The 26,013-nt window shown below is 53.0% G+C and overlaps 1 protein-coding gene across 1 annotated transcript in view; it reads right to left on the bottom strand.

The window, feature by feature from the left end:
- Window positions 1–2,032: 2,032 nt before the first annotated feature.
- LOC118794091 (adenylate cyclase type 9-like) overlaps window positions 2,033–26,013 on the bottom strand; it is a 37,396-nt gene continuing 13,415 nt past the window's right edge. Inside the window, exons 2-9 of the mRNA XM_036552240.1 lie at window positions 12,880–13,058; window positions 9,309–9,419; window positions 8,607–8,857; window positions 8,243–8,345; window positions 7,251–7,465; window positions 6,331–6,490; window positions 5,418–5,566; window positions 2,033–3,754 (exon numbers count right to left, since the gene is read on the bottom strand). Coding sequence (XP_036408133.1) covers window positions 2,092–3,754; window positions 5,418–5,566; window positions 6,331–6,490; window positions 7,251–7,465; window positions 8,243–8,345; window positions 8,607–8,857; window positions 9,309–9,419; window positions 12,880–13,058 — 2,831 coding nt within the window. The 3' untranslated portion in view covers window positions 2,033–2,091. The remainder of the gene's footprint in view (window positions 3,755–5,417; window positions 5,567–6,330; window positions 6,491–7,250; window positions 7,466–8,242; window positions 8,346–8,606; window positions 8,858–9,308; window positions 9,420–12,879; window positions 13,059–26,013) is intronic.

Below are 26,013 nucleotides of genomic sequence, written 5' to 3'. Positions count from 1 at the left end.
AGGTTCCCTTATACATGCACCATCAGGTATCAGGTGTTGAATGCTAAGACAATTATAGTTGTGGTTCTCCTCAGAGGGTTCCGGCAGCTGAACCCCTTCTTTAAGGTGCATCTAACCAATCAGTTAGATTACATCATCTAAGATCACACAAAAGCCACACAAAGGGCCTGGAATTTCGGAGGACCCTTTCCCTGGCACGTCTCCATTTAGCCCTCATATTTCACATTTCCCTTCAGCTCACAGGATAATGGATGGCAGTCCGAGAGGGACGCTGTTCTGTCGATCCGAGCACTCTGTCCAATCCCAAAATGCGACAGGTAGCTGCTAATCAAACCCTGTTCCTACAATTTTGGCCGAAAACCTCAAGCTTCCTACACCATGACACTCTTCTCAATGATTCATTACAGGCTGTACGGTCTCCTTATCAAAAGTGCCTTTCTGCCCCCCCCCATGCCAGCGTTCTCCATCTAACCCACAAGAGCAAACCCAGCAACGTGACTGTTTTGCAGTTTCACAGGTGAGAGAGCTGGACTCACAGACAAACACAGCCCCCAAAACTCTACCCTTTCCAGAATTTTGGCGTTCCCTTCAGTTCCAGATTCCCTTTTGAGATCCTACACTCCCTTCTGACCACAGTGCAGCAGTGGGTATAACATATTCGACTACATTCAGCCCGACTGCGACCTGCTCGGTATCCAACCGCGCAGAAGCCAGCGCTGTCATTGGCTGAGGTATAAGCGAGGATCCACTGTACTGCTGTAAGGGACAAGACAATGTCCACCTTAACTAATGTGTTTGTCTTTAATCTTCGCAAGCGTCCCCTATTCATCACCGAATTTCATCAGCTGCAAGTGGTCAAGTCCCTTCCAGGTCATAGGTAACTTTCAATGATTAATTGGAGTTGCCCGTTTCTGGTGCAAGCGTGCACACAAATGACAGCACACACACACACGCACACGCACACGCACACAGAATTTGAGTGCACACACATTCGCACATACACACACACATACAGAGCAAGGCCCGGAACACCCACACACCCCCCCGACCACAAACCCCTGCATTCTGCCTGTTCCTCTTTGTTTTTAAAACACTGGGCCTGAATACTTCCCTTTCCTGTCAGAGCTGGGCACGCCTGAGAGAAGATGTGCATGACCTGTGCTTGTCTCTGACGACCGTGATGTGGGCCTCCACCGTGAAAAGGCTGCCCACAACAGCAGGAGTGGCCTTCAATGGCCGTCGCCATCACCAAGCCTGGACCTCCTTCCCTGTCACTAACTTAACATCCCTCTTCTACCCATAATCCCCTCCTCTTGCTCCCACACTCACTTCCATACTTTTCTGCATCAAGTCCACACTCTTGTTCATGTAAACACAATTGCTTGAATTTGGCAAAAATTGATAATGGCAATGATTGCATCAGCAAAAAAAAAAAAAAGAAAATCAAAAGAAGCACAGGTTTATCCGTAGTCTGCTTTGTAAAGGACATGCCAGCATTTTTTGTTTCAACCCTTTCATTGTGTTCGCATTGATCATGTTTCATTTCATTTCACTTTTGTTAAAAGCCCTCAGTCTCTTTTCACGATCTGGGAATTCTCCTCCTAATTCATCCTGAAGGCACTTAATCAAATCAAAGAAAGGCAAAAATAAGAAAGGCAAAGGATAACAACGATGAAACAGAAAAAAGCTCCAACGTTTTGGTGCAATTCCAGAGGGCAATGAGAGGGGAACAGCTTCATGGGAGAAAACACCCCCCCTCTCTCCCTATGCCTCTCGCTGTGACCCCCCCCACAGCCGTCCCCTCTGGTGACAATGTAAGACAATGAAATGAGCACTCAAACCCAACAAAGCCTGGCTCCCGTGAGCAGCTTCCCATAAGCCTCTGGAGCTCCATACTTCTTCCGGAGGGTGTGTGTTTGGAGTTTTCGCGTACCCTCACCACACACGCACGCACGCACACACACTCACACACACACACTCACACACACACACACTCTCACACACCTTTTTCAGGCGAGGCCACGTCCCTGGGCTGAGTGGCCGGGATTAAAGGGCTGGCGAATCAGCAGCGTTGAAGGTGTTCTGCGGATTTTACAGTTTGGTCAGCTCGCCAACCTCCTCCTCCTCTTCGTCCTCCTCCTCCTCTTCCTCCCGCCCCTCCCTCCGCTCTGACCTGAGAGTCGCAGTGTGGGCGGGGGCCGGCGGCAGGGGAGGGGCCGAGGAGACAGGCATGGCTTGTGCCTGAGGCACCTGGGCTGCCCCAGGAACAGGGGTGGGACCGGGAGGGAGGGGACTAGGAGGGGCAGGGCCAGGGGAGGGACTGGCAGCAGTCCCCACGGTGGGAGTGAAGGTGGGACAGGGGGCAGGAGGAGGGGCGGAGCCAGGTGCAGGCCCAGGCGTTGGAGTGGGGGTGGTGGATGGACCAGGGGCAGGTCCGAGTGTTGAAGTTGGGGTGATGGTGGGACCAGGGCAGGCCCTGAATGTTGGAGTGGGGGTGGTGGTTGGACCAGGGGCAGGCCCAAGTGTTGGAGTGGGGGTGGTGGTTGGACCAGGGGCAGGTCCGAGTGTTGAAGTTGGGGTGATAGTGGGACCAGGGCAGGCCCCGAATGTTGGAGTGGGGGTGGTGGTTAGGCCAGGCCCAGGCCCCTGGGCTCTGGGCAGTCCCTGAGCGTCCTCACTACCCTCGGGTGTCCCGCTGGCCTGGGTGACCATGCGCTCTTGCCCCGGGACCCCAGCAGCGGGAGCCTGGGCAGAGGCAGGGCCGGCGGCGGCAGAGGGCACCATGTTGGCGATCTCGTCAGTGGGCGAGCGGCCGATGCTGCCGTCCACCTGCGCCCGGATCTCGGGCGACACCGACAGCTGGTACTGCGGCACCGGCCCGCTGTCGGCGCTCTTGGGGTACAGGAAGGTCCTCATCTGGCCCTTGCCCTTGACGTTGACGGTGCCGCGGTAGTCGAAGTCGTAGCCCATCTCGCCCAGGACGCAGTAGCTCTCCTCACTCACCTGCACGCGGCACTCCACGCCGGTGGAGTCCATGCGGCTGGCGATGTTCACCGTGTCGCCCCAGATGTCGTACAGCAGCTTGGTCGTGCCGATGACGCCGGCCGTCAGCGGCCCGTGGTTGAAGCCGATGCGCAGCTTGAACTGGAAGCCCAGCATGTTCTTGTTGAACTCGTCCACCACGCGCATCATCTCCAGGGCGAAGTCGAAGAGTGCGCGCAGGTGCCCGTGCGGCCGGCCCGCCTCGCCGCACTGCTGCGGGTTCAGCCCCGACGCCGCCATGTAGGTGGCACCGATGGTCTTGATCTTCTCGATGTTGGCGAAGGCCGGCTGGCGGAGCAGCTCGTCGAAGTCGCCGATCAGCTCGTTGAGCACGCGGTAGCACTCCTTGCCGCCCTCGTAGCTCTCCTCGTAGAACTCGCTGAAGTTGACGATGCTGGCGAAGATGACGCCCACGTCGTCGTGGTTCTTGGAGTAGCTCTGCGTCACCTTCAGCTGCTCGGCCACGTGGATGGGGATGATGTTGCGCAGAAGCCAGTCCGCCTGGTCCCGCATGTTCTGGATCTTGATGCGGTGCTGGTCCGCCTCCACGTTGCCGTGGTAATGCAGCCGGTAGCTGACCTCGAACTCGCGGTTCAGGAACCAGACCAGCAGCAACAGCAGGAAGAAGGCCAGAATGGCCTCTGGGCCCAGCAGGTCCTGCGGCCGGAGGGCCGGTTCTAGTGGAAACTCTGCAGCACTGCTGTTGTTTGACCTGGAGGAGGAGGTGAATATCTAAGAGTAAAATACTGACATTTTGGGTAAATTCTCAGTTTCAGGCAGACAGATGCGCAATTTTAGGTAAATTCTCAGTTTAAGGTAGACAGATGTTGTATGCCCTGTGGCTCTTGGGCACTGTTCACAAACACAATTAAATTCAACATGCAACAGCACTGCCTCTTCTTGCTTTCACGTCCTGAAATGGTTTCCCAACTTGCCCTGAGTGTGTAGAGAACTTGCCCTCGTAAGACTGAATATGGGCGTGACTAAAGTTAAGTGCGCACTGCCTTAAAGAGGAACATCCCTGCCCTGTGACACTTTCAGAGAAGCATTGACACTGACACTCTCTGTCCTGCCACATTCTCCCAGAGTTACATTAACACTGACGCTAACCTGTGACACTGTCCCAGAGTGTCATTAACACTGACACTCTCTGTCCTGCCACAATCTCCTGGAGTTACATTAACACTAAAAGTTATGCCCTGTGACTCTGTCCTAGAGTTACAAACACTAACTCTAATGCTAATAAACCCCACTAAATAAGTCAGCAAGCACTTACAGCTATGACTCACTTGCTGGATTTGCAGGTGAATGAACCGCACCTTTAAAACATTCAAGCGCAGCGATCTTACCACCTGTATCATAACACTGCAGTGACGTAATAGCATTGCACCCAGCTGTCTGTACTCTAGGACGGTAGTTCCTCTCTCTCTCACTGTATTTCTGATCTTTATCTCTCCACTCTGCCTCTGGTCCTGAGGCAGTCAGACATGTGAGGGCTTAGTGTGGTCTGGAACATGCACACCCGTGTACAGTTTTATGAGATGTGCTTTCGTACCGGATAAGAGTCTCCGCTACATGACAAAGCGCAGGGTGCCAAATGGGGTGTATGTGTTTGCAGTGCAGAAACTCTGTTCATGGACTAACTAGGCAAGGTGTGTGTGCAGCGTGAACATCCAGTAGAACTGCCATTTTATACCCGTGGGCACCAAACGGCATGATGGGTAATTCTGAGCAATGTGGAAATGCAATACAGTGTCTTGTATTTTCAGGTACATAGGTGTGTGCCTTTCTAAATTATGCCCAATAAATTCAGTTTGCCACATTGGATTCCAGTGAAGTTCTAGAGACATCTCAAGGACAATCAAAGCAAACAGCTCAATTTGGAATGCTATAGCAAAGGATCTGAGTACTTATGTATATGAGACATTTCACTTTTTGATTTTTAACAATTTCAAAAAAATGTTTTTTGCTTTGTCATTATGGGTTATAGTGTGTTGATTGGCAGCCGAAAGAATACATTTAATTCAGTTTAGATTAAGGCCATAACACAACAAAGTGTGCAAAAAAAGCGAAGGGGGTCTGAATACTTTCCTAAGCCACTGTACATTATAAATACAAATTAAATTACATGTGGTAATATAACCACATTGATGAGGAAGACTCTGACTTCATCACCTGAGGAGAGCATCAAACCGGCGTTAGCGCGGTGCTCTGAATTTGATTATTCACATCTGCGAGCCGCAGAAATGTTTCACGTGGACGGACCGACCGACTGGACAGGGAGAGGGTGGAGGTATCGCCGCAACGCTGTGTGCAGACCCAGGCTGAAAAGATCGAACGCGACCACGCCGGGCCCCGAGCGCGTGGTGACTCACTGTGGCCAGCAGAGGGGGCTGTAGAGCAACGCCAGCAGCACGACTCCCACCACGGTGGCCAGGATGGAGCGCATCCAGAAGCATAGCTGGCAGAAGTTGCAGTACTGGATGATGGCGATGATGACGCCACAGCAGGTGAACATGGTGAACTGGAGGACACAGAGAGGCCCGTGTTATTACCCATCACACCGTGCTCTGAGCGGCGTATGCTGGCGTACAGTGACACGCAGATGAACCAACACGCTCTCTGACCTCCACAGTAACCTGTAACTCTCTCACTCCCTCCCTGTGTCTGAACCATACTCATCTGTAGCTTCTAGACTACACTCACTTATAACTCCCTCAGTCCCAAACTACAGTAAGAATCAACTACACCCACCTACATGTATAAACCACTTACCTGTAGCTTCTTCACTCCCTAACAATGCATCAACCACAGTTCCTGTAGATTCCTCCGTCCATAACTATGCATCAACCACAACTACCTGTAGCTTCCACCCTGCCAATGTCTAAACTTTGCTTACCTGTAGCTTCCTCACTCCCAAACAATGTAGCAACCAATCTTACCAATACATTCCGCTGTCCATAACTATGCATCAACCACAATTACCTGTAGCTTCCCCTCTTCTTATGTACAAATCACATTTACCTGTAGATTCCTCACTCCCAAACAATGCATTAACCACACTTACCTGCACCTTTCCCCTCATTATGTGAGAACCTTACTAAGCTGTAGCTTCGCTCCTCCTTATGTCTGAACCATGCGTACCTGTAGCTTACACTCTCCTTATGTCTAAACCATACTTACCTGTAGCTTCCCCATTTCCTCCCCGAGTTCGTCCTGGGCTATGCCTGTAAGGTCCAATCACTCAGAGACAGCGATGTGGATTTCGCGTTCAGCCTCGTCACTCACCTGTATGGAGTGGTGGAGGTCGCAGGTGACGTGTGAGAAGACGGATACGGCGGGCAGGGAGACCAGCACGGCCCCGATCAGGTGTCGGGGGACCCAGCCCGAGATGGCCGTCAGGAGGGAGAGAGTGCAGCTCATCACACTGTCCAGGCAGAAGGCCATGCTGGGGGGGGGGAGGGAGAGAGAATAGCCACTCACATCCATTCCACCACCACACCCAACACCCAACAAGCAGAGCTGTCAGAGCAGTGATTCCAACAACAGACACGCACGTCCCAGCCTCCTGTGCTACTCTCTGCGCCCCCAAATCTAAATCTGTCTCATTCCCCTCCCTTCTCTCTCCGCACTCTCCTTGACTCCCTCATTCATTCCCTTTTATCCAGTCCTCTGTGTCCCTCCCTCCTCCCTTCCTCTGTCTCTCTGTGTCTCCTTCTCTCTCTACACTCCCTCCCCCTCCCTCTGCCTTCCACCACCACCCTCCTTCTTCCTCTATCTACCCCTTCAGTCCTCTCTCTCTATCCCCTTCTTCCCTCTGTCTGTCTCTCACCTCTCCACCCTCCCCTCCTCTCTCTCTCTTCCCTCCTCTACCTCCCTTTTTCCCCTCCATCTATCCCTCGAGTAATCTCTCTCCGTCTTCCCCATCTTCTTCTGTCTCTCCCTCCTTCTCACCCCCCTCCTCTACCTCCCATTTTCCTTCCTCTATCTATCCCTCGAGTACTCCATCACCCACCTTCCTTTCTCTCTCCTTCTCACTGTCTAGACTCCCTCCCTCTCTCCCCCCTCCTTTACCCCCCTCTTTCCTTCTTCTATCTATCCCTCAAGCCATCTCTCTCCCTCTTCCCCATCTTCCTCTGTCTCTGTCTTTCTGTCTTTCCGTCTCTCCCTCCCTCTCTTCCCCCTCTCTCTCTCCCTCCGTCCCTCACCGGATGGACAACAGCAGCGACAGGCCCTCCAGCAGGGCGGCGAGGGCGGCCAGGACGAGGGGGAGGGTGGGCGTGGCGGGAGTCTGCTCGGACAGCAGGGGCCGCAGGAAGCAGGCCAGCGTGAGCACCAGGAACACAGCGCATGACAGGGCCACGTCCAGGAACGAGCTGAAGGTGGGGCTGGCAAACGTCTGCACCGGGGCCCGCGTCTCCACCTAAGAGAGAGAGGGGGGGGGGGGGGGGGGGGGGGGGAGAGAGAGAATGAGAAAGGAGGGAGATGGATGGAAAGGTTTGAGGGGAAGGAGGAGGGCAGAGGACAAAAGGGAAGAGGAGAGGAAGGGAAAAAAGAGAGATGAGATTAATGTACTGCAGAACCACAGAGAGAGCAATCATAATGTCATCTATCTTAGCGCAAAACCCATGGATAATCAAGTTGGTACAAGGAGATAAAACATTCCTCGGAGGCATGGTTCTGATCTGAGCTGCAGTACACAGAGATGGCCAGCAGAGAGCAGCATAAGGCAAGGGCACACTTTCATCAGCAGTGCTCTCCCCTTGCCGCAGTCCTGTCTGGACACAATGCAGTGCAGTGCTCTGTGTGTCTGAGTGTGAGTGTGAGTGTGAGTGTGAGTGTGTGTGTGAGAGAGTGTGTGTGTGACAACGAGTGTGTGTGTGTGTGTGTGTGTGTGTGTGTGTGTGTGAGTGTGTGTGTGTGTGTGAGAGTGTGTGTGACAGCGAGTGTGTGTGTGTGTGTATGAGTGTGAGAGAGTGTGTGTGAGACAGCGAGTGTGTGTGTGTGTGTGTGTGTGTGTGTGTGAGTGTGTGAGTGTGTGAGTGTGTGAGTGTGTGAGTGTGTGTGACAGCAAGTGTGTGTGTGTGGCTGGTATCGGAGGAGACACAGATTGACAGTCACAGATGGCTGCGCCTCCCTCAGTGGTGCAGAGACAGAGGGCCATGGGCAGATTCGGGAGGACGGACAGGGCCACACGCACCTCCTCCTGGTAGCTCTTCCTGTAGGCCGACTCCAGGGACTTCTCCAAGAAGTTCAGGCCCAGCTTGTTGATGGGTGGCTTGAAGAAGTAATCCTTCATCAGGCTGTGCGACAGGCAGGGAAAGAAAAACTGATCCAGGATCCGTTTACCCAACCCTGCTCGTAACTATTACTACTATCAGGAAATTACAGTCTCAGCTCAGGGTCACTGCATATCACGTCCGTCACGCTTAACCACAAAACTGAGGAAGGTACAGAACATGATCATGAGCGTTGTCAGTATGTCAGTAATTGTATTTGGCCATGTTGGTCCTGTCAGTTCGCCCCCTCCCTCACACCGTTTTGCCCCCCCCCCCCGACCTCACCTGTCCTCCTTGATGACGTCAACGAAGTGGGCGTCGCTCCTCTCGCGGAAGTTCTTGGAGCGCAGCGGGATGAGGGCGGAGTGGTCCATGGTGCCCACGCCGCCTCCCCCCATCCCGACCCCAGTCCCCCCCCACTTCTTCTCCTTCTCCTGCAGCATCTCGCACAGAGAGGTCTGGCTGTGCGTGAGCACCTCCTCCAGGTGGGGGCTCAGCAGGCCGTTCAGGGTGCGGGGGCTCCGGACGGGGCCGACCTGCCAGGCCGCGCGGGGGTGCGGAGAAAGGGGCACAGGTGGGGCAGACAGGAGGACAGGTGGGTCAGAGAGGCGGGGCAGACAGGGACAGGTGGGTCAGAGAGGCAGGTATGTCAGAAGGAAAGGTACATCAGTGACACAGGTTAAGGCATGAGCAGGTACATGAGTGAGGCAGGTAAGTCACGACAGTTGGGCAGTGAAAAACAGACAATTCTGTGACAGGTATGTAAGCAGTCCAAGGTGGACAGTGTGACTGGTACAATTAGGAGGATGAGGGTGGTAGATGACCTCAGGTGAGGTCAAGGTCAGGCAAAGGGGGAGTGATCTCCGGTCAAGGGCAGAGATGAGCTCAGTTACGAGGGGACAGGTAAGCTCAGGTAAAGTCAGGTGAGCTCAGGTGAGGACAGCTGAAGGGGGGGACAGGTGAGCTCAGGTGAAGGGGTGAGCTCACCTTGCCGCTGCTGGCCTTGTGCTCGTCCTGACAGCCATTCTGCACCGCCCCCTCCTCCACCGTCTGACCCTCTCCCGGATTCAACAGCACACTGCAGGAGAGGCAGGGAGACTGACGGAGACAGAGAGACACGGCGCATTAACAGCGGGTAGCCTCTGGACCGCACCAATCCACACAGAAAGCCCAAGCAAATTACATCATAACAACAGCAGAATTACATCATCCTCTGGGACGAAGACACGCAAAAGCACAGAGCATAACTGAGTGCAGAGAGGACCCGGTACTAACGGATCACACTTACATTTATTCATCTGGCAGACACTTTTATCCAAAGCGACTTATAAGTGAGGTAGAGTACAACACATGCAAAAAAACCCATAAGGAGTCAACAATACAGTATTATGCTGCATGCTGCATGCTGCATGACCAGGTTTCAACGGTTGGCCAGACAAGGTACAAGATAGCTGGTAGAGCTAACGAGTGCGTTAAACCATTAGATTACAATTTTTTTATAGGTTAGTAGGAAACAGTTTCGAGACATGAGAAATTCCTTTAAGTGGGAGTGTTTCAGGTGCTCAGGTGAGAGCGGAGGAGCTGTGTCTTCAGATGCTTCTTGAAGACAGAGAATGCTGAAAGACATCGGTCAAAGACGCGTCTGGATGAGGCGCAGACTTGGAGAACACCACCCAGCGGTGGAGACGAGCCGGCAGGGGAAGGTCTGGCAGCCCAGACAGGACAGGCTGTGCTCGCGCCGCGAGAGGCTGAGACAGGGCTGCGCTCCATCACAAAGCGCCACAACTTCAGGGAAGTGAGGCGCATCAGTTTCCCAAAAATTACACAAGACGAAACCGCAACTCCCCGTCCTGTAAGACGCAGACAAATTGCGCCCCTCTGGGGGAGATACCGGTACGCAGTGCCAGCAGCAGAGGTTATTACGGCCTGTCACGGCCTGAGTGATGGTGAGACCCGCGCACCTTAAACACTTCAGATCTGAAATACAACACTGTCTTTTCACGTTTATTAATTCACCACAACACATTCATTCGATCTGTCTTTTTAAATTTCTATTTTATCTGTTTTTAAATCAAATATAACACTTTTTTTTTGTTTTTAAATCAGAAGTCCCTGTATTCCTGGGATAGTGTGTTGCAGTTGCTCCTGCAGTTTGGAATGCACATGCTTTGGCAACACAAATGTATGTTTTGCACGCCAATAAAGCAAACGAAAAATGAAAAAAAAAAATGACTGAGACAAATGGGGGGAGGGCGAGGAAAGAGGGAGAGGGTGTTAGAGGGGAGAGAGTAACCCAGGGGAGGGAGGGAGAGAGGGAGGAGAAAGAGGGACAGAGGGAGATGAGGTCTAAATGAGGTTAGATATTTCCACACCGCCCCAAATCGCACAGACAGGTGTTAAACTACTTCTTGTGTAACGTGTGAAAAAATAATTGGATTAAATAAAAACAGTAAGAGAAACAAGTGAGAAAGGAAACCGGAGCAAGGAGGCCCTCCCTGTCGGGCCTGTCTCACAGAGAGCCGAGTCCCCGCACGCAACACACTAATGCTATCCTAGCAACATGCTAATGGCACACTAACCCCGTGCTAACATCATGCTAAGGGCATGCTAACGTCACGCTAACACCACACTAACGGCAGTCTAATGTCAAGCTAATGCCACGCTAACGGGAGGCTAACGACAAGCTACTGACACACTGATGGCATGCTAACAACATGCAGGCACACACAGGGCCTGGCGACTGTCAGAATACACCTGAGCCAAAAAGAGCAACACCTTGAGGACACCCTCTGAAGAACTGCCCACAGCTCACCTCAGAGCGGGTCTCCAACGTGCATTTCATATCAGAGCTTGAAATCTGTTTACAAGTTTTGCCAAAAAAAGAGAAAAAAATATGGAACTGGACCCCAGGGAAAAAGCTTAGCGGGATGAGTCGGGCGCACAGTCATTGGGACTCGCAAGGCGGGCTGGTAAATGCTTGGTCCAGCGTGTCCATCCGAGCGCTTTCCCTGGGTTTCCCCTCCTGTAGGAGCGACCCCTGGGGTGCCTTTTAAGCTGCGTTCCTCTGAATGCGCAAAGAGAGGGGAAACGCATGGCGAGGCATCAAAGTCCGGGCTGTGGAGAGCCCCATTAGCATCATTAGCGCTGGGAGAGCGAAAGCAAACAGCTTTCCGTCTCCCTCTCTGTCACTTCATTAATTAGGTGAGCCCAGCGGCTCCTCCAACATCGCCCCGTGCCCGTGCTAATGAGCTCCCCCACCACCACAGCTGCCTGCTAAAGCAAAGGCTTTGTGTGTGTATGTGGGGGGGGGGGGCGGGGCTGCCTGCTAGGGTAATAGCTTGTCATATTTGCCCTGGGTAGGTAATTGGTGCAATTTCCGAGGTTGTCGTTTCAAATTGGTGTCACTTCAAAGGGTGCTGAGCACGCAGCAGGATGGTGAACGTAACGTAACATGTACGTTTTTTTTTCCTTGAGAGACTAACAAACAAGGCCTCGAGAGGCACTTGAACTAGCTGAACTGTCATGTGATCTCATCCAGACCAATCAGAACGCTTCTCTCTCCAAGGCAAATCCCACTGGCTGGTTCAGATCCATCAGTCATTGATGAAGCGATACCTTGATGAGCATTTAGAGTTAGGCTGTCTGGCTTTGCTATCCATGCACACAAACCCGCCGATCAGTTATATTCCCCTCGTTACATTATCATCATTCCTGTACTCTCTGGCGTTTGAATCATGCTTTAAATAATAATACGACAAAGGGAGAACTCCATTATATCATATTACTTCCAGTGCTCTTATCCAGAGCGACTGGACTACAGCTGTTTACATTTTACAACTTTAACATAACGGCAGTTTGGGTTATACGCCTTGTCCAAGGGCAAAAAAGCAGTGGCCCATGGGAATTATGTTACTGACCCTGGACTAACCACTACACCAACACTACTACCCAAAGTGTGGAGATAAGCAGCACAGCGTAAACACAGTCATAACACTCAACACACACAGCGAGCTCGGCCCCAGTGTGGTGGAAATCTTCCCCTCCGACTGCATCTTAGGTGTCGCACTTAAATGTTTCCTTATGTACCTTACGAGTCTTTTCCTGTACCTACACTCACCGGTCTGGGAGTGTTGTTAGCCTGGTCTGACACTGTTGCTCCTTATTGATTGGATACACTTATGTTATATTGTGTTGGAAGTTGCTCTGGATATGAGCATCTGCTAACTGCATATAATGTAATGTAATGCTACTGTGGGGAATTCTTTACTCTGACACGCGTGGTTGGAAATTTATAGAGGTTGTAATCTATAGCAGCAATCACCTTGTATTCAGCATGGCAGTGATTATTGTAGCACTGAGCGGCAGTGTCGTGTGTTCAGATGTGGTCTGTGGTTTTCTGCATGCATTGCTCTTCATGTGGCCTTATCAGATGCAGTGTAGAATGTTTACTTTGTGAGGTGCCCTAAATAAGAGTGTCTGTCAAATGGGTGTATGGAAACGTCGAGGACAAATACGGTAGTACCCCCCACGCCCCCAATTCGCCTGGGGAGGCACTGACCTTTGTCCTGTCGGCGGGGTCGTGCGGCAGGGTGTCAGCGGAAGGTGGGACGTCGGGGGTACGGGCGCGAGGGGTGAGGTTCAGGGCACCCCCGGCATCCGGGGCAGCCAGGGCCAGCTGGGAGCAGCTGCACTGGGACTGCTCCACCTTCCGGCCCGAGATCAGGTACGTCTTCAGTCCTGGGGGGATGAACACAGACAACACATCACATGGACGCCCTCCACCCAACGGTGTTTCCTAGGTGCTGCCCCCTGGTGGTGCTGGTGGGTAATGGTCACTCTTCTCCACTTTCTCCAGGGTCACCCACTGCACCTCTCCAGCCTACCCTGAGGCAGGTGCTTAGCGAGAGAGCTTTAAACAGAGCCACATCCTGGATTTGACAACGCTGTGGTCATCACCCTTGAGCTGGAAGTTTTGGTTAAACTGCGTCAGTAAACTGTAAAGAGATAATGCCTTCATTAGGTTTGTGAAATTCCCCCTTAGTGACTAACAGGAATCTGACGGTGTCGCTCTTTGGGGGGGGGGAGGGGGCTGAGGGCGATTTATCTCACCACTGTACTCAAAACACGTACACTGCTGCACGGTAGGCAAACCAGAGATAGGAGAGATAGGGAGTGTGAGAACAAGCATGAGTGTGTGTGTGTGTGTATGTGTGTGTGTGTTTTAACCAGTTTAAGTCACCCAAGGCCATCACACACCTGTGTGTCTGGGGAGTGCAGACAGGTGTCCCCCTCCCCCACCACTCCCAGCATTCAGTCCCAGCCCCTCAACACTCCTGCTCTGCTGGGTGTGGACCCGCTCGAGTGCGGCGCTTACCCAACACGCCAGCATTCAGTCCCAGCCCCTCAACACTCCTGCTCTGCTGGGTGTAGACCCGCTCGAGTGCGGCGCTTACCCAACACGCCAGCATTCAGTCCCAGCCCCTCAACACTCCTGCTCTGCTGGGTGTGGACCCGCTCGAGTGCGGCGCTTACCCAACACACCAGCATTCAGTCCCAGCCCCTCAACACTCCTGCTCTGCTGGGTGTGGACCCGCTCGAGTGCGGCGCTTACCCAACACGCCAGCGCGCAAACACAGCGCCAGGAGACAGAGGGCTGCTGCGCAACCGCAGCAGATGTAAACACCGCACAGCCACCATCAGGCCGCATTATTCAGGCAGGAAGCCGGGACACACACTTCCTCCACGGACACCTTCCAGGAACCTCTATGGCCTTTTCCCCACTTCCCTGTTCTGAGGGAAGGCCCTCCCGAATCAAAGAGACTCATGAACGTAGTTTTTATTCCCCCACTATCACGGAAATTCTTAGATTTTTATTTATAATACAGCATTATAAAAGAAAATATATAAGAATATATTTATTCTTATACATAAAAGTCTTGTTTCTGCACCCTAAATCCAGGGCATGTTTTGAGACTCCCGTGGTTTCACAGTCACGCGGCTGGATCTTTACAGAGGCTTTTGGGACGAGCACCTGGCTGTGACGCACCTGGGAGTTTAATGAGAAAGGCTCCGGCTACCCGGAGCTCTGCGACAGACCGCTGCCACCCCACACGCGCAGTCTAAACGGCCCTGACCTGGATCCGCGGCTTTGTTCCACTTCCCCCGCCTACGTTTGTAGGGCAGGCCGTTTTTCACCACACAAATCATGCTGTGAGCGCGTGGTTTTTTTCCTCTCCGGACCACTCCCTCGGTAAGAGAGTAGCTGTCCCCGGCAGCGTCCTCACCTCGGGAGACCGCCTTGGACCCTGCTTGTAAAGCCACTGAAGAATCCCGCTGCTAACACCACGGTCCTCCAAGCAGTCCCCAAACCAGACCCCAATGTGGTTCCCCTCCCCAACTTGATCCCGCTTCCTCGTGGCTCTGTGGAAGGCAGCAGCTCTAATGCGGCCTCCCAGAGCGGCCTGGCGGGGCGGGGCGGGGGGTGGGGGGGGTCAGTCCAGCTGGGGGGGAGGACAGGCAGCCCGGGGACTCAGGGACTTTCCGGGTCGATGCGCACATTTATCAAGGTGGACGTCTCTCACTGTAACCACGGCAAGGGCTGTGTTCAAAAAGACAGCGGCGGCTTGATTCACTGCACCTCCGAGGATACTGTAGATGAGAAGGGACAAGACCCTTTATTCAACCGAGTGCGTGTGTGTGTGCGCGTGTGTGTGTGTGCGTTCTACAGAGTGCATTCACACATGAGCAACAGTAAAAAAGTCACAAGACAGAGAAGAGAGAAAAAGAGTGCCCCGTTATGGCCACGATTTACGATGGCATCACACACCCACTGCCAAGTGTGCGTTTTTATCTGCTGTCAGAACAGCCAGGCTCACCCGTTTCATTCACTTCTAATGGTTTTATGTTATGAATGGGACCGATAGGCCATTCACCCACTCACACACACACATTCGCCCACATGTACACATGCGCATGCACGTGCGCACGCGCGCACACACACACACACAAACAAACAAACGCACCCTCCCCCGTAGAACTGACACAGCCCTGACCTCTCCCTCACCCCTGCCCACCCCCATCAGAAATTCCACTCACTCACTGTTTGTCTGTACCTGCACTCTTCACAGTGAATAGTGAGTGGGCGCAGTCATCAGCAACTAACCAAACACTCATCCTCCGGGATGAAAAAGGGATGGACGAAATGGGCGCGCTCTGCCCAGGAGGGCCCTGACCGCCACGATGAGAGCGAGGCCAACCAGGGCTGCTGCTGCGGTCAACAGCTGGTTACCCATCAGGCTTTGCTGCCCCCAAAATCACGCACATGAATTCTGAGCAGGCAGAAAAGGGGTCAGCTACTCACACACACAATGCTCTCCCTCACAAACACACACACACCAGTGACACACACAGGTACACAGACGCACTTTGACACAAACAGTGCACATGCACACACACCCTTTCCAAACAGCTTCCAGCCCCAGCGAGCCACTGCTCAGCTAAGTCTTTCTTCCCAATACACAGTCTACAACTATCTGGTTTGTTCAGAACTTTTCATGGAAATATCACGGAAGTGAAATTGCCACTCCACTTAAACGACGATGAACTATTACACTACAGTAAGAGAGGTGGATGTTATGAGCAGGCAGGGGGGTCTATGATTATGATTTGATTTGATTATGAGACCGATACAGTACTTCCGTTTGTAAATATAAAAGCTCTGATTCCCACGTGCTGTATCGGTTTGGTTATAGGAATCTCTCCTCTGGGGGGGCAGGAGAGTGGAGCACGAGAGGGAGCAGGCCATCCAGGCCATGTTTGGACAAAAACAAGAGAAACAGACCCAGGAGAATCCTGACACCCCCCCCCCCCCCCAACCCCTCCACCAGGGGACACGGCATCATCGATGTCCTGCAGAGGATGACGAGACAGGCGGAGACAGAGGGCTTAAGGAGACGGGCTCCCCTGAGCTGCGAGTTATCCAAAGCTGTGTATACACCCAGCACAACCCCCAGCATCATAGCTCAGGAGAGACGCCAAAAAAGGCTCTATCCAGACCCAGCGTATTGCTCGTTATCAGCTGCATGAGTACTGAACCCAATCACCACCGCACAAGGGTACCCGGGGGTAACAGCAAAAGGCTAACAGCAGCGTCATGTTTAGAATTTAAACCTGCAAACTGCTGGTTATCAGCCCGGCTCTCCCACCTACTGTGCCACAATAGTAATGCATTTCATTACTCATGGGCCTAGATCAGCACAACTACTGTGAGACCCGTGTCCCACTGCATGGCTGGAAAAACACAGAAATAGAAATACTAGATCTGTGTAAAGAGACATTCTACCTGTTCTGTGTAATGCAGCAGACTAAAATGGATGTACACACAGGGCTTGAGCTGATGTACCCATAGGGCTCGGATCCTGACTGGATCCTATTCAGCCGCCGGCTCCCCTGAGCAGAGCCACTTCACTCTCTGTCACAACGTCGCCGACCGCCGGGTGACGTCATCGCTTTGCACCGCGGCCACAGCGGCAGGACGACGGCCACGTCATGGCCGCGCGCACGCTGGGCCTCACGGGGGCCATCCGTCCACCCGCCCCCATCACTCCGTCCCCGGGACACACTCCGGACAATCGCTGGCCGGTCCCCTGGGGCCGCCGCGGCATTGTGTGGAAAGAGGGCTGTGTGGCTGCAGGCCAGCAGCCAGCTCTTTACTCCCCCCCCTGCCCCTTTTAGGAATGATCCTCGTCCTTTTGAGCCGGTGAGTATGAAGAACTTGTATGAACCGGAACGGAACGGCCGAGGCGGTGTGGCAGCAGAGCAGCAGAGCAGTGACCACTATGTTCTACGATCACCGCTGATCAGAACACAGCAGCCTATGACTGGAGCTGATCACAGAACAAAGCAGCCTCCAATCACAGGTGATCGTAGAACAAAGCAGCCTCCAATCACAGGTGATCGTAGAACAAAGCAGCCTCCAATCAGAGGTGATCGTAGAACAAAGCAGCCTCCAATCAGAGGTGGTAATTCTGTTAGTGTTATATGAGGAAACCCCACTCAAGGAGGACGGTGGGAGGGTGGGAGGACGGTTTCGTTTCACTTCACCTGGATAAAATGTCTTCAGACTGAAGTAGTTTTAGCCTCAGAGGCAGAAAAGAAAACGCTGCTGTCCTCTTCACAGCTCTGGAATCAAGACCTGTCAACTGAGAGGTGATCAGGAGGAAAAACTCGATATCCTCAGAAATTTCATCCTATTTCAGGCTTTACACGGGGCGATCAATCCTGACATCCTTTGCAATCTTGCAGAGGATAGCAAGATTCATTCGCAAAAAAGTCATGTTTCGTTCCTTTAAAAAGTCAGCTTCGCTGGTTAATCAAGTGTTCTTCTTTGGTTTTTTTTTTTCTTTTCCTCCCAGAGGGCTCCCCTTTAACGATAGGGAGGGATAAGCGCTGCAATTAGCACTAACGACCGTGAGCTCGGGAACTTTATCTCACTCTTTTTACGCGGCCGGCGTTGCTCACGCGGTTATCGATCAGTCAGTGGGCGTGCTCTGTGAATCAGAGAAACGCAGCGCCCGTCGGCAGCACAGGCCGATCGATGGCATTGATCAGGGTACGGATTACATGAGGCCGGGCCCCAAGGCTCATTCTTCTACACACCTGCCCCTACAGGGCTGCCCCGCGGGATTTACCGAGGGCTGCAGACCGAGCCGGCCTCGTCCCGTGGAGATACGGCCTGATAACACAGGAGATGGAGCTCATAGACAATGTTAGTGTAAAGGCAGGGGGTGCTTCGGGAGACTGAGAATCAATCACAGGATCGCCTTTATATGCCAGCCTGCCTCTGTCGCTCTCCGGCCATCTACCTCCATCTGTTCCAGCTCTCGGCCTGTCTCTGTCTGCATCTCTCTTCATCTGACTCTTGTCTTGACTCCCCCCCATCTGTCCATCTTTATCTCTCCCCAGCCTTCTGTCTCTCTGCAGGTCATGGTTCTCTCCATCCCTGTCCGTTCCGTTCCTCATCTCTCCATCTGTCTCCCTCTATCCATCTGGCCCTGTCTATCTATGTGTCTCTGTGAGTCAGTCTCTCCCTCTCTCTCTCTCTCCCTCCCATCTCTCTGTATCTCTCTCTTTCTCTCTGTATCTCTGTGTCTCTCTGTATTGTGTGGCTCAGCTCTGTATCTTTGTACCACAGTGCCCTGAAGTGGCCCATTTTCTGCCCACAGCCTCTTGCTGCAGAGTGCCTGGGCTTTTGTTAATACCCAACACCCCCCCCCCCCAAATATTGCACTCACAGTCCCCATTGTCTCAAAGAGCACACAGAGCAGCGCTCCATCCGAGGCCACCCCCCCTCCCCGAGCCCCTTCACACCCTCGATGCTCGAGCGACAATGGCGAGCCCCAACGCCCCAACCCCACACCCCCCTCCCAACCCCCACCCCAGCTCCGCCCTGGCGAGTCGTGACTGGCACCGTGGCGGTTTGGCTACTGCTGAAACCGGCACGCCCACACCTACACTCAGGGGAAAAATAAAAACCCGTTACACACGTACACACTCCAGCCTGGATCAGCCCCCTCCCTCAGGCCTGGGGAGGCCGCAATAACCTCCACAATAACAAGGGTGGAAAATAAAACCCCCTCTGCGTGGAACCACCACCGGCAGACGTCTCGGCCGGACGCGGATCATGTGGAAATGAGCACTCTCGGGGAGGTAAAGGTAGAGAGGCTTGGAGAACAGGTGTCGGGCCGCTGCGCCAGGCCCCGCTCCTCCTGCCAGCTGGCAGGGGCACGCGGTTGGCACGCTCCCCCCGCCCCCTCGCAGAGGCTGCGTCCGGGCAGCAGGGGGCAAGCCGCCGCAGGAGCCACGGGTCCGAGTGTCAGGATGGCGGAGTGAGACATCAAAGCCGCCGTGAGATGCTGCGTGACAATCTGGACAGGGGATGGCAGGGAAGAGGCTGGCAGGGACGGAGGGGGCAGAGAGAGAGAGAGTGACCAGAACTGACGGAGACTGAAAGAAACGGAGACAGACGGCAGCAAACCTCCCCCCCTCCTCCCTAAACCAGACACCGTTCCACTGTAGCGGACACACACGGACACAGTCTACAGAGGCTGGAGGGCCACTTCACACTTTATCTGGAGTGCTGACAGGCAGGATCTGCCACCCAAACACACCCCCGGGACACTGTCTGTTGGCAGTGAGTGACAGGCCCTTTCACGCAAGGGCTGATGGGAGATGGAGTCCAGAGGTTGTTAAATACACTCCACAACATCCAGCTGTGTACTTCTACGTCCTGCATTCTAGGATACACTGCCTGTTGTGAATTATGTATTTTGTATGAATGATTTTGTTACCTCTCTGCTCTGGTCCTACTACTTGCTCTCAACCCCATCTTCCCCCCCCCCACCCGGTCCAGGCTGTTCCCCCCACCCAGCCCATACCGCCCAGAGTGCTACACAGTGACACCTTCCACCCTCTCTTTCTTCCATAGAGCCACTGCATGTGTGTGTGTGTGTGTGTGTGTGAGTGAGTGAGTGTGTGTGTGTGTGTGTGTGTGTGTGTGTGTGTGTGTGTGTGTTGTGCACGTGCGAATGTGTGCATCCATGCATGCAGGCACGCAAGTGGGTGTGCTGGAGGCACAACTGTTCCCCGCAAGCTTCCTAGCTTTACAGCCTGGTGACTGATTTAGGTAACCACTATCACGCTGTCAAGAAATGCAGGGCAGGGGAGGAGAGAGAGAGAGAGAGAGAGAGAGAGAGAGAGAGAGAGAGAGAGAGAGAGAGGGGGAGAGAGAGAGAGAGAGGGAGGGAGAAAGAGAGAGGAGAGAGAGAGAGAGAGACAGAGAGGGAGGGAGAAAGAGAGGGAGAGGGGGAGAGAGGGAGGGAGAAAGAGAAAGAAAGAGAAAAGAAAGAGGGAGAGAGAGAGAAAGAGAGAGAGAGAGAGAGGGAGAAAGAGAAAGAAAGAAAAAAGAGAGAGCGAGGGAGAAAGAGAAAGAAAGAGAAAAGAGAGAGCGAGAGAGGGAGAGAGAGAGAGAGAGAGGGAGAGAGGGAGGGAGAAAGAGAAAAAGAGAAAAGAGAAAGAAGGAGAGAGAGAGAGAAAGAGAGAGAGGGCGGGAGCAGTTGGTTCTGTACTGTGCATGGGCACTCATGCAGGTGGCTTCACGCTTTGCAGAACCCCAGTTTGGGGGGGTTCCACTCAACACTGGCGACCCACAAGCCCCCAACACGCACACTTCCAGCATGATATTCAATCACATGTACTCCCAGTTACCCAGCAGTGCACAGGAGTATGTTTTGAGAGTATATCTTCTGGAAACCCTTCCAGCCAGGCAGTGGAGCACTACGCTAAGCTGACCTGATCTGAAGACCAGAAACTGATTATTATACAGCACCTCTGAAAAAAAACCAACCCCATCATTCACGCTAAAGAGAGACGCAGAGAGACCGAAAGAAACGGGGAAAAACACGCACTGATTTCACCATGGTTCTGGCACCGTGAATAAGACCATGCAAATCTAATCCGATCACCGCCATCACCACAGCGAGCAGGCAGGAGCTCTTCTGCAGCCATTTCACCACCAGCAGCTCCTGAGTAAAGCGCACAGACCTTTCCCTGCTTTACACACACTCCAGCCAGTGTGACGGATCAGTCCGTGGTTAAGGTCCAGCCCAGATTTCCAGTATGTGACGCCAATGGGAGCTGAAAGTATTGATGACTTTTTTTTTTACTGTACTACAGTACCGTTATTTAGACTGTTTAATGAATTCAAAGGCTCCTGTGTATTTCTCATCGGTACCGCGGATCGGAGCGAGTGTCTCCCGCTCCTCCGGGGAGAGAGAGAGAGAGAGCGTGTGGGGTTGGAGCCATGCCTGGGCTGGAAGCGGAGAGGACAGAGATTTAAGGCCAGGCTAACGGTAATGTTCCGCTAATGGCAGGTGAACAGCTCTCTGCAGGACGAGACAGCAGCCAGATACAAGGAAGCTCTCCGCGCACCAGCGACTGCAGGAAGCAACAGACAACCTGAAATGGATTTCATTCCTGTCCTCTCTCTGTCTCTCTCTTTCTCGCTCTCTCTCTCGCTCTCTCTCTCACTCGCTCTCTCGCTCGCTCTCTCGCTCGCTCTCTCGCTGTCCCCATCCCAGCTCAGGTGACCTCTGCTCCCCACTTGGCACGATTAAACTCATCATGTATTGACATGGTCAAAGATAAATTTAGCAAAATGATCTCAGAGTCAATGCTGGCCCAAGGTTCAAGCTGCCTCTGTGTGCTGATTCCTACATGCTTTACAGTAACTTAGTTTAAAAAATGTAACATATAATCCACTTATACAGCTGGGCTTTACCGTGGCAATGAAGATTAAGTACCTTGCCCAAGGCTACAACAGCAGTGCCCCACTTGGGAACCGAACCAGAAAACTTTGGGTTATGAGCTCTGCTCCTTAACACTATGCCACTTCGCTACCCATTGGGACAGCTGTTGGGACAAACCAGTGTAAACGGTGGACCTGATGTGGCGGAAACAAGCGCGAATGAGCTGATAAGTTAGGAGACCCGCGATCATTGACCAACCTTTCTTCCTCCTTACGGAGGGAGGTAAGGCACCTTGTACACACAGAATGGAAAACAGTGGACACACAGACAGCTGGCTGCCCCACTTCACACCCAGAAACCCCTGCCCATGCAAACGATCCCCCGGGGACAGTGCGTTTTAAACCCAGTGCATGTCCTTTGGGACCTTTTGATAGCATGACACTTTATTTTGGGTCCTGAGGGAAGTCTGAAGTGAATTTCAAGCCCGTGTTGCGGCTCACTGCGCTCTTTATGAAATCCAGGCAAGGACTTTAAACATCGGCTCTATCTTAAGTTTTTTTTTTTTTTGAGGCGAAAGGAAAACAAAGTCAAAGCAGAGCCGAGCCCTTCTGATGGGGTCTTCTGCAAGCCCCCCATGAAACAGAGGGTTAACCTTAACCCCGGGATTCCAAGAGCCTGCACTGTGTCTCCGCACTAACCAAACAACACCCATCTCTCCCGGCTTTCGTTTTCTAAATGGCACGGATTAAAAGGGAAAAAAACTGAACCCCAGGCTCTCTCTCTCTCTCCTTCTGTCTCTGCCTCTCCCTCACTCTCTCTCTCTCTGTCTGTCTCTGTCCCTCCTCTCTCTCTCCCTCTCTCCCTCTGCCTTTGTCTCTCTCTCCCTCTGTCTGTCTCTCTCTCTCTCTGGGTGAACATCTCTGCAGTGACTCAGAGAGGATCTTCCGCATTTCGAATACCCCCCTCCTCTCTCGGTCGGACATGGAGGGACGGTCCTGCCAGCTCGCCTCCCCAGCCAGGCCCGTCTTCTCGTAAATACCGCCTGCGTGGTTGCAGACAGCCTCCATATTAGGGCAGAGCGCGGAGCCAGAGGCCTCTGGCCCAGACCGGGCCCCGTCCCGGGCCGCCCGCTCCCCCGTCCCCACCGCCACACTCCCCGGCCTGCTGTCCTTGGCCGCCCTCCCAAAACCACTTCAGTTGCGAGTCTTTGGAAACCAAACAGTCTGAGGGGGTCTCTCTCTCTCTCTCTCTCTCTCCCCCTTTCTCTCCAGCCGACTCCAGATGTTCGGAACACTGTTGTATCTACGCTCACCAGTAACGGAAACACAACTGTGAGCAGAACTGCAACCCACAAGCCGTGATTAGGCCTAGCTCTGCGGGCTGCAGGACTCTGGTACCCACCGCCATGTCGGCGACTTGAAGCAGCCTCTTATTTCTGTAATTGCCCTCAGAGGCCTGAAAAACTCCCCCTCTTCCCCTCTCTCCAAGATTAGCTCAACAGTGCTTCAGCCCATACGCTCTTGCATGAACCAAGAACGCTTATTCTGTAAGCGTCCACACGGAGGCGCTGTAGCTTCCCGGGTGCCATGCGGAGCGTATTTAATGACAGCGCGGCAAACCGCTCGGTTTCTCCCTCTCCGCAGTGCTGCAACCCTGGGAGCTCGCTTCCTGTGTCCCTGGCTGAACTCCAGCGCCGTCACACCTGCCTTCAGAGGGCCACCGACCGTAGAGGCCTCTTCAGAGATAAGGCAGAGGGGAGAGCGAGAGAGAGAGAGAGATGTGCGTCATGCCTCGTGTGAGCCTGAGTGTGTGTGTTTGTGTGTGTGTGAGAGAAAGAGAGAGAGAGAGAGAGAGAGAGAGAGAGAGAGAGACAGAGTGTGTGTGCGTGCATGTTAGAGAGAGTGTATATGTTAGAGAGAGAGAGGGGGAGAGCAAGAGTGAGCCGTGCGTCACGCCTCACGTGTGTGCGTGTGTGCGTGTGTGTGTGTGTGTGTGTGTGTGAGAGTGGGGGCCAGTGCAAGCAGATCACTTCATCACAGCGGCAGACTGCAGCCCCTCTCTCCTCTCTCCTCTCCCCTCTCCCCTCTCCCCCTGTGTATTACTAACAAAGCCACGGAACACACGGTCCACACAGAAGCCACTCTGATTGGCCGTCACAGGGACAGCCTTTCTGTGCTGGCACGCGACTGCCGGCTTCATTTCCTGTCTTAAAGAGGGCGGCCGGCCGCCGCCTGTCCGCAGGCCATTCACAGAGCACAAGCTCGCCTCGCTGGCCAGAGCACACAGCCCTGGCGCATCAATACAGCAGAAATATCACAGGGACTGAGAGAGCTTCCGCTTGTCATTCTCTCAGAGGCTGAAGGACAGGCGGGAGAGATGGGGGGAAAAAAAGACAGAGAGAGAACGAGAGAGAGCGGGAGGGGTGGGCCATGTTTGGGCAGGCCCCTCCGCATCCACCCTCCACGTACACACACCCCCCTGCCCCCGCCCTCGATCCCTGACCCCACCTTCACCCCAGTGCTGCCTCCACTGCGGGAAATCCTTGGGAAACAGGCTGTAAAATATGAAGTGCCGGGCAGCTGGACAGGAGCCAGGCAGCAGCAGCCACCCAAGGGACATGGGACACAGGAGAGGAAAGGAGCACAACCAGCTGGTGGCCTCCATCTCTGCTGCTGTACGTGACGCCCTGTCTGTCTCTCTAGCTGTATGTGACGCCCTGTCTGTCTGTCTAGCTGTGCGTGACGCCCTGTCTGTCTGTCTAGCTGTATGTGACACCCTGTCTCTCTAGCTGTACGTGACACCCTGTCTCTCTAGCTGTACGTGACGCCCTGTCTCTCTAGCTGTACGTGACGCCCTGTCTCTCTAGCTGTATGTGACGCCCTGTCTGTCTCTCTAGCTGTATGTGACACCCTGTCTGTCTCTCTAGCTGTGCGTGACGCCCTGTCTCTCTAGCTGTATGTGACGCCCTGTCTGTCTGTCTAGCTGTACGTGACGCCCTGTCTGTCTCTCTAGCTGTACGTGACGCCCTGTCTGTGTATCTGTACGTGACGCCCCGTCTGTCTAGCTGTTCGTGACGCCCTGTCTGTCTGTCTAGCTGTTCGTGACGCCCTGTCTGTCTCTCTAGCTGTACGTGACGCCCTGTCTGTCTCTCTAGCTGTACGTGACGCCCTGTCTGTCTAGCTGTACGTGATGCCCCGTCTGTCTAGCTGTTCGTGACAACCTGTCTGTGTATCTGTACGTGACGCCCTGTCTGTCTTTCCCTCACTGTATTGGCCCTGTCTGTCTCTCTCTATGCAAGGCCATCAATGGGCATCTGGAGTTCACAACGCTCATATATTAAGCGTGTGTGTGTGTCTATACCAAAATGAATATTTACATACATATGGTCCAACTGGTTTTTGTGCCAGGAGAAGAATGTGGTCAATGTTTTAGGTACACTTGGGGGTTGGAGGTCTTTTAGTATGATGACAGAAGGTCTACTACGAATTTCATAATTAATGAGTTAACCAACACAACCCAACCTGCAGTCTGTATCAGGCCTGGAAAGATGTGGGAACTTCATCATGTCTACACACAACAAGCCTGCTTCTTTCATACAGCAGGACTGCTTTGATAATTACAAAAGCAACACCAAACGTACCAGTAATGCGTGCTGCATCTTTATGCAACACACTAAGGCTCATATTTACAAAGCTTTTGTTGTACTGTGCTTTTTTTTGTCAGATTTTCAGCCACTAACCGCACATTAGAGGCAGTCTGAGGAGTATTGTGCTACTTTCTCTGCTTGAGTACTGTGTTGGTGCATATGGTACGGTATGCTATGGTACGGTATGACGGTATAGGACAATCAATGTTGATTCAAATTGACTGTAGAGTCAAAAAAGGGGAGATAACACAGGCAGACAAAAATTAAAATATATGGGCATAAATTTAATTGAATAAAAATGTATTTGTTTTTTTATTATTATTTGTTTATGATTTTTAATTCCAAGCCCAACTTTGTGTGCTATAAATCTTTCTTCTAAAGCCTAAAAACCTCAACAGAAGGCTTTTGCATTTTGATGAACCCATGATAAACTTGAGTCACCGTCCTGTGTTAACTTCAAAGGCAAGCACACCAACTGCTATTTTCAACCAGGAACAGAAGCGCATCCACATCTGTTGGTTTGAGACAAGGCCCTCGGTTTGCTGACACACTGCCCTGCCTTAGCGAATGCTTTCTGATGTTGTCAGATCGCTTAAAAACCTCGGGTGGGCAAGCCCTGTGAAGCAAGAAGTGATTTCACGTCCGGTGTCACAGGCCTGGGAGCTGATGCATTTCTGTGGCGCGGGGGTCTGCCAAAGCCACCACGGTCCCAAAGTCACTGTCATTTCCCTACCCTTTCCAG

The sequence above is a fragment of the Megalops cyprinoides genome, chromosome 19, assembly GCF_013368585.1.
Source record: "Megalops cyprinoides isolate fMegCyp1 chromosome 19, fMegCyp1.pri, whole genome shotgun sequence".
Classification (NCBI taxonomy): Eukaryota; Metazoa; Chordata; class Actinopteri; order Elopiformes; family Megalopidae; genus Megalops; species Megalops cyprinoides.
This window is presented reverse-complemented; position numbering and strand designations above follow the sequence as displayed.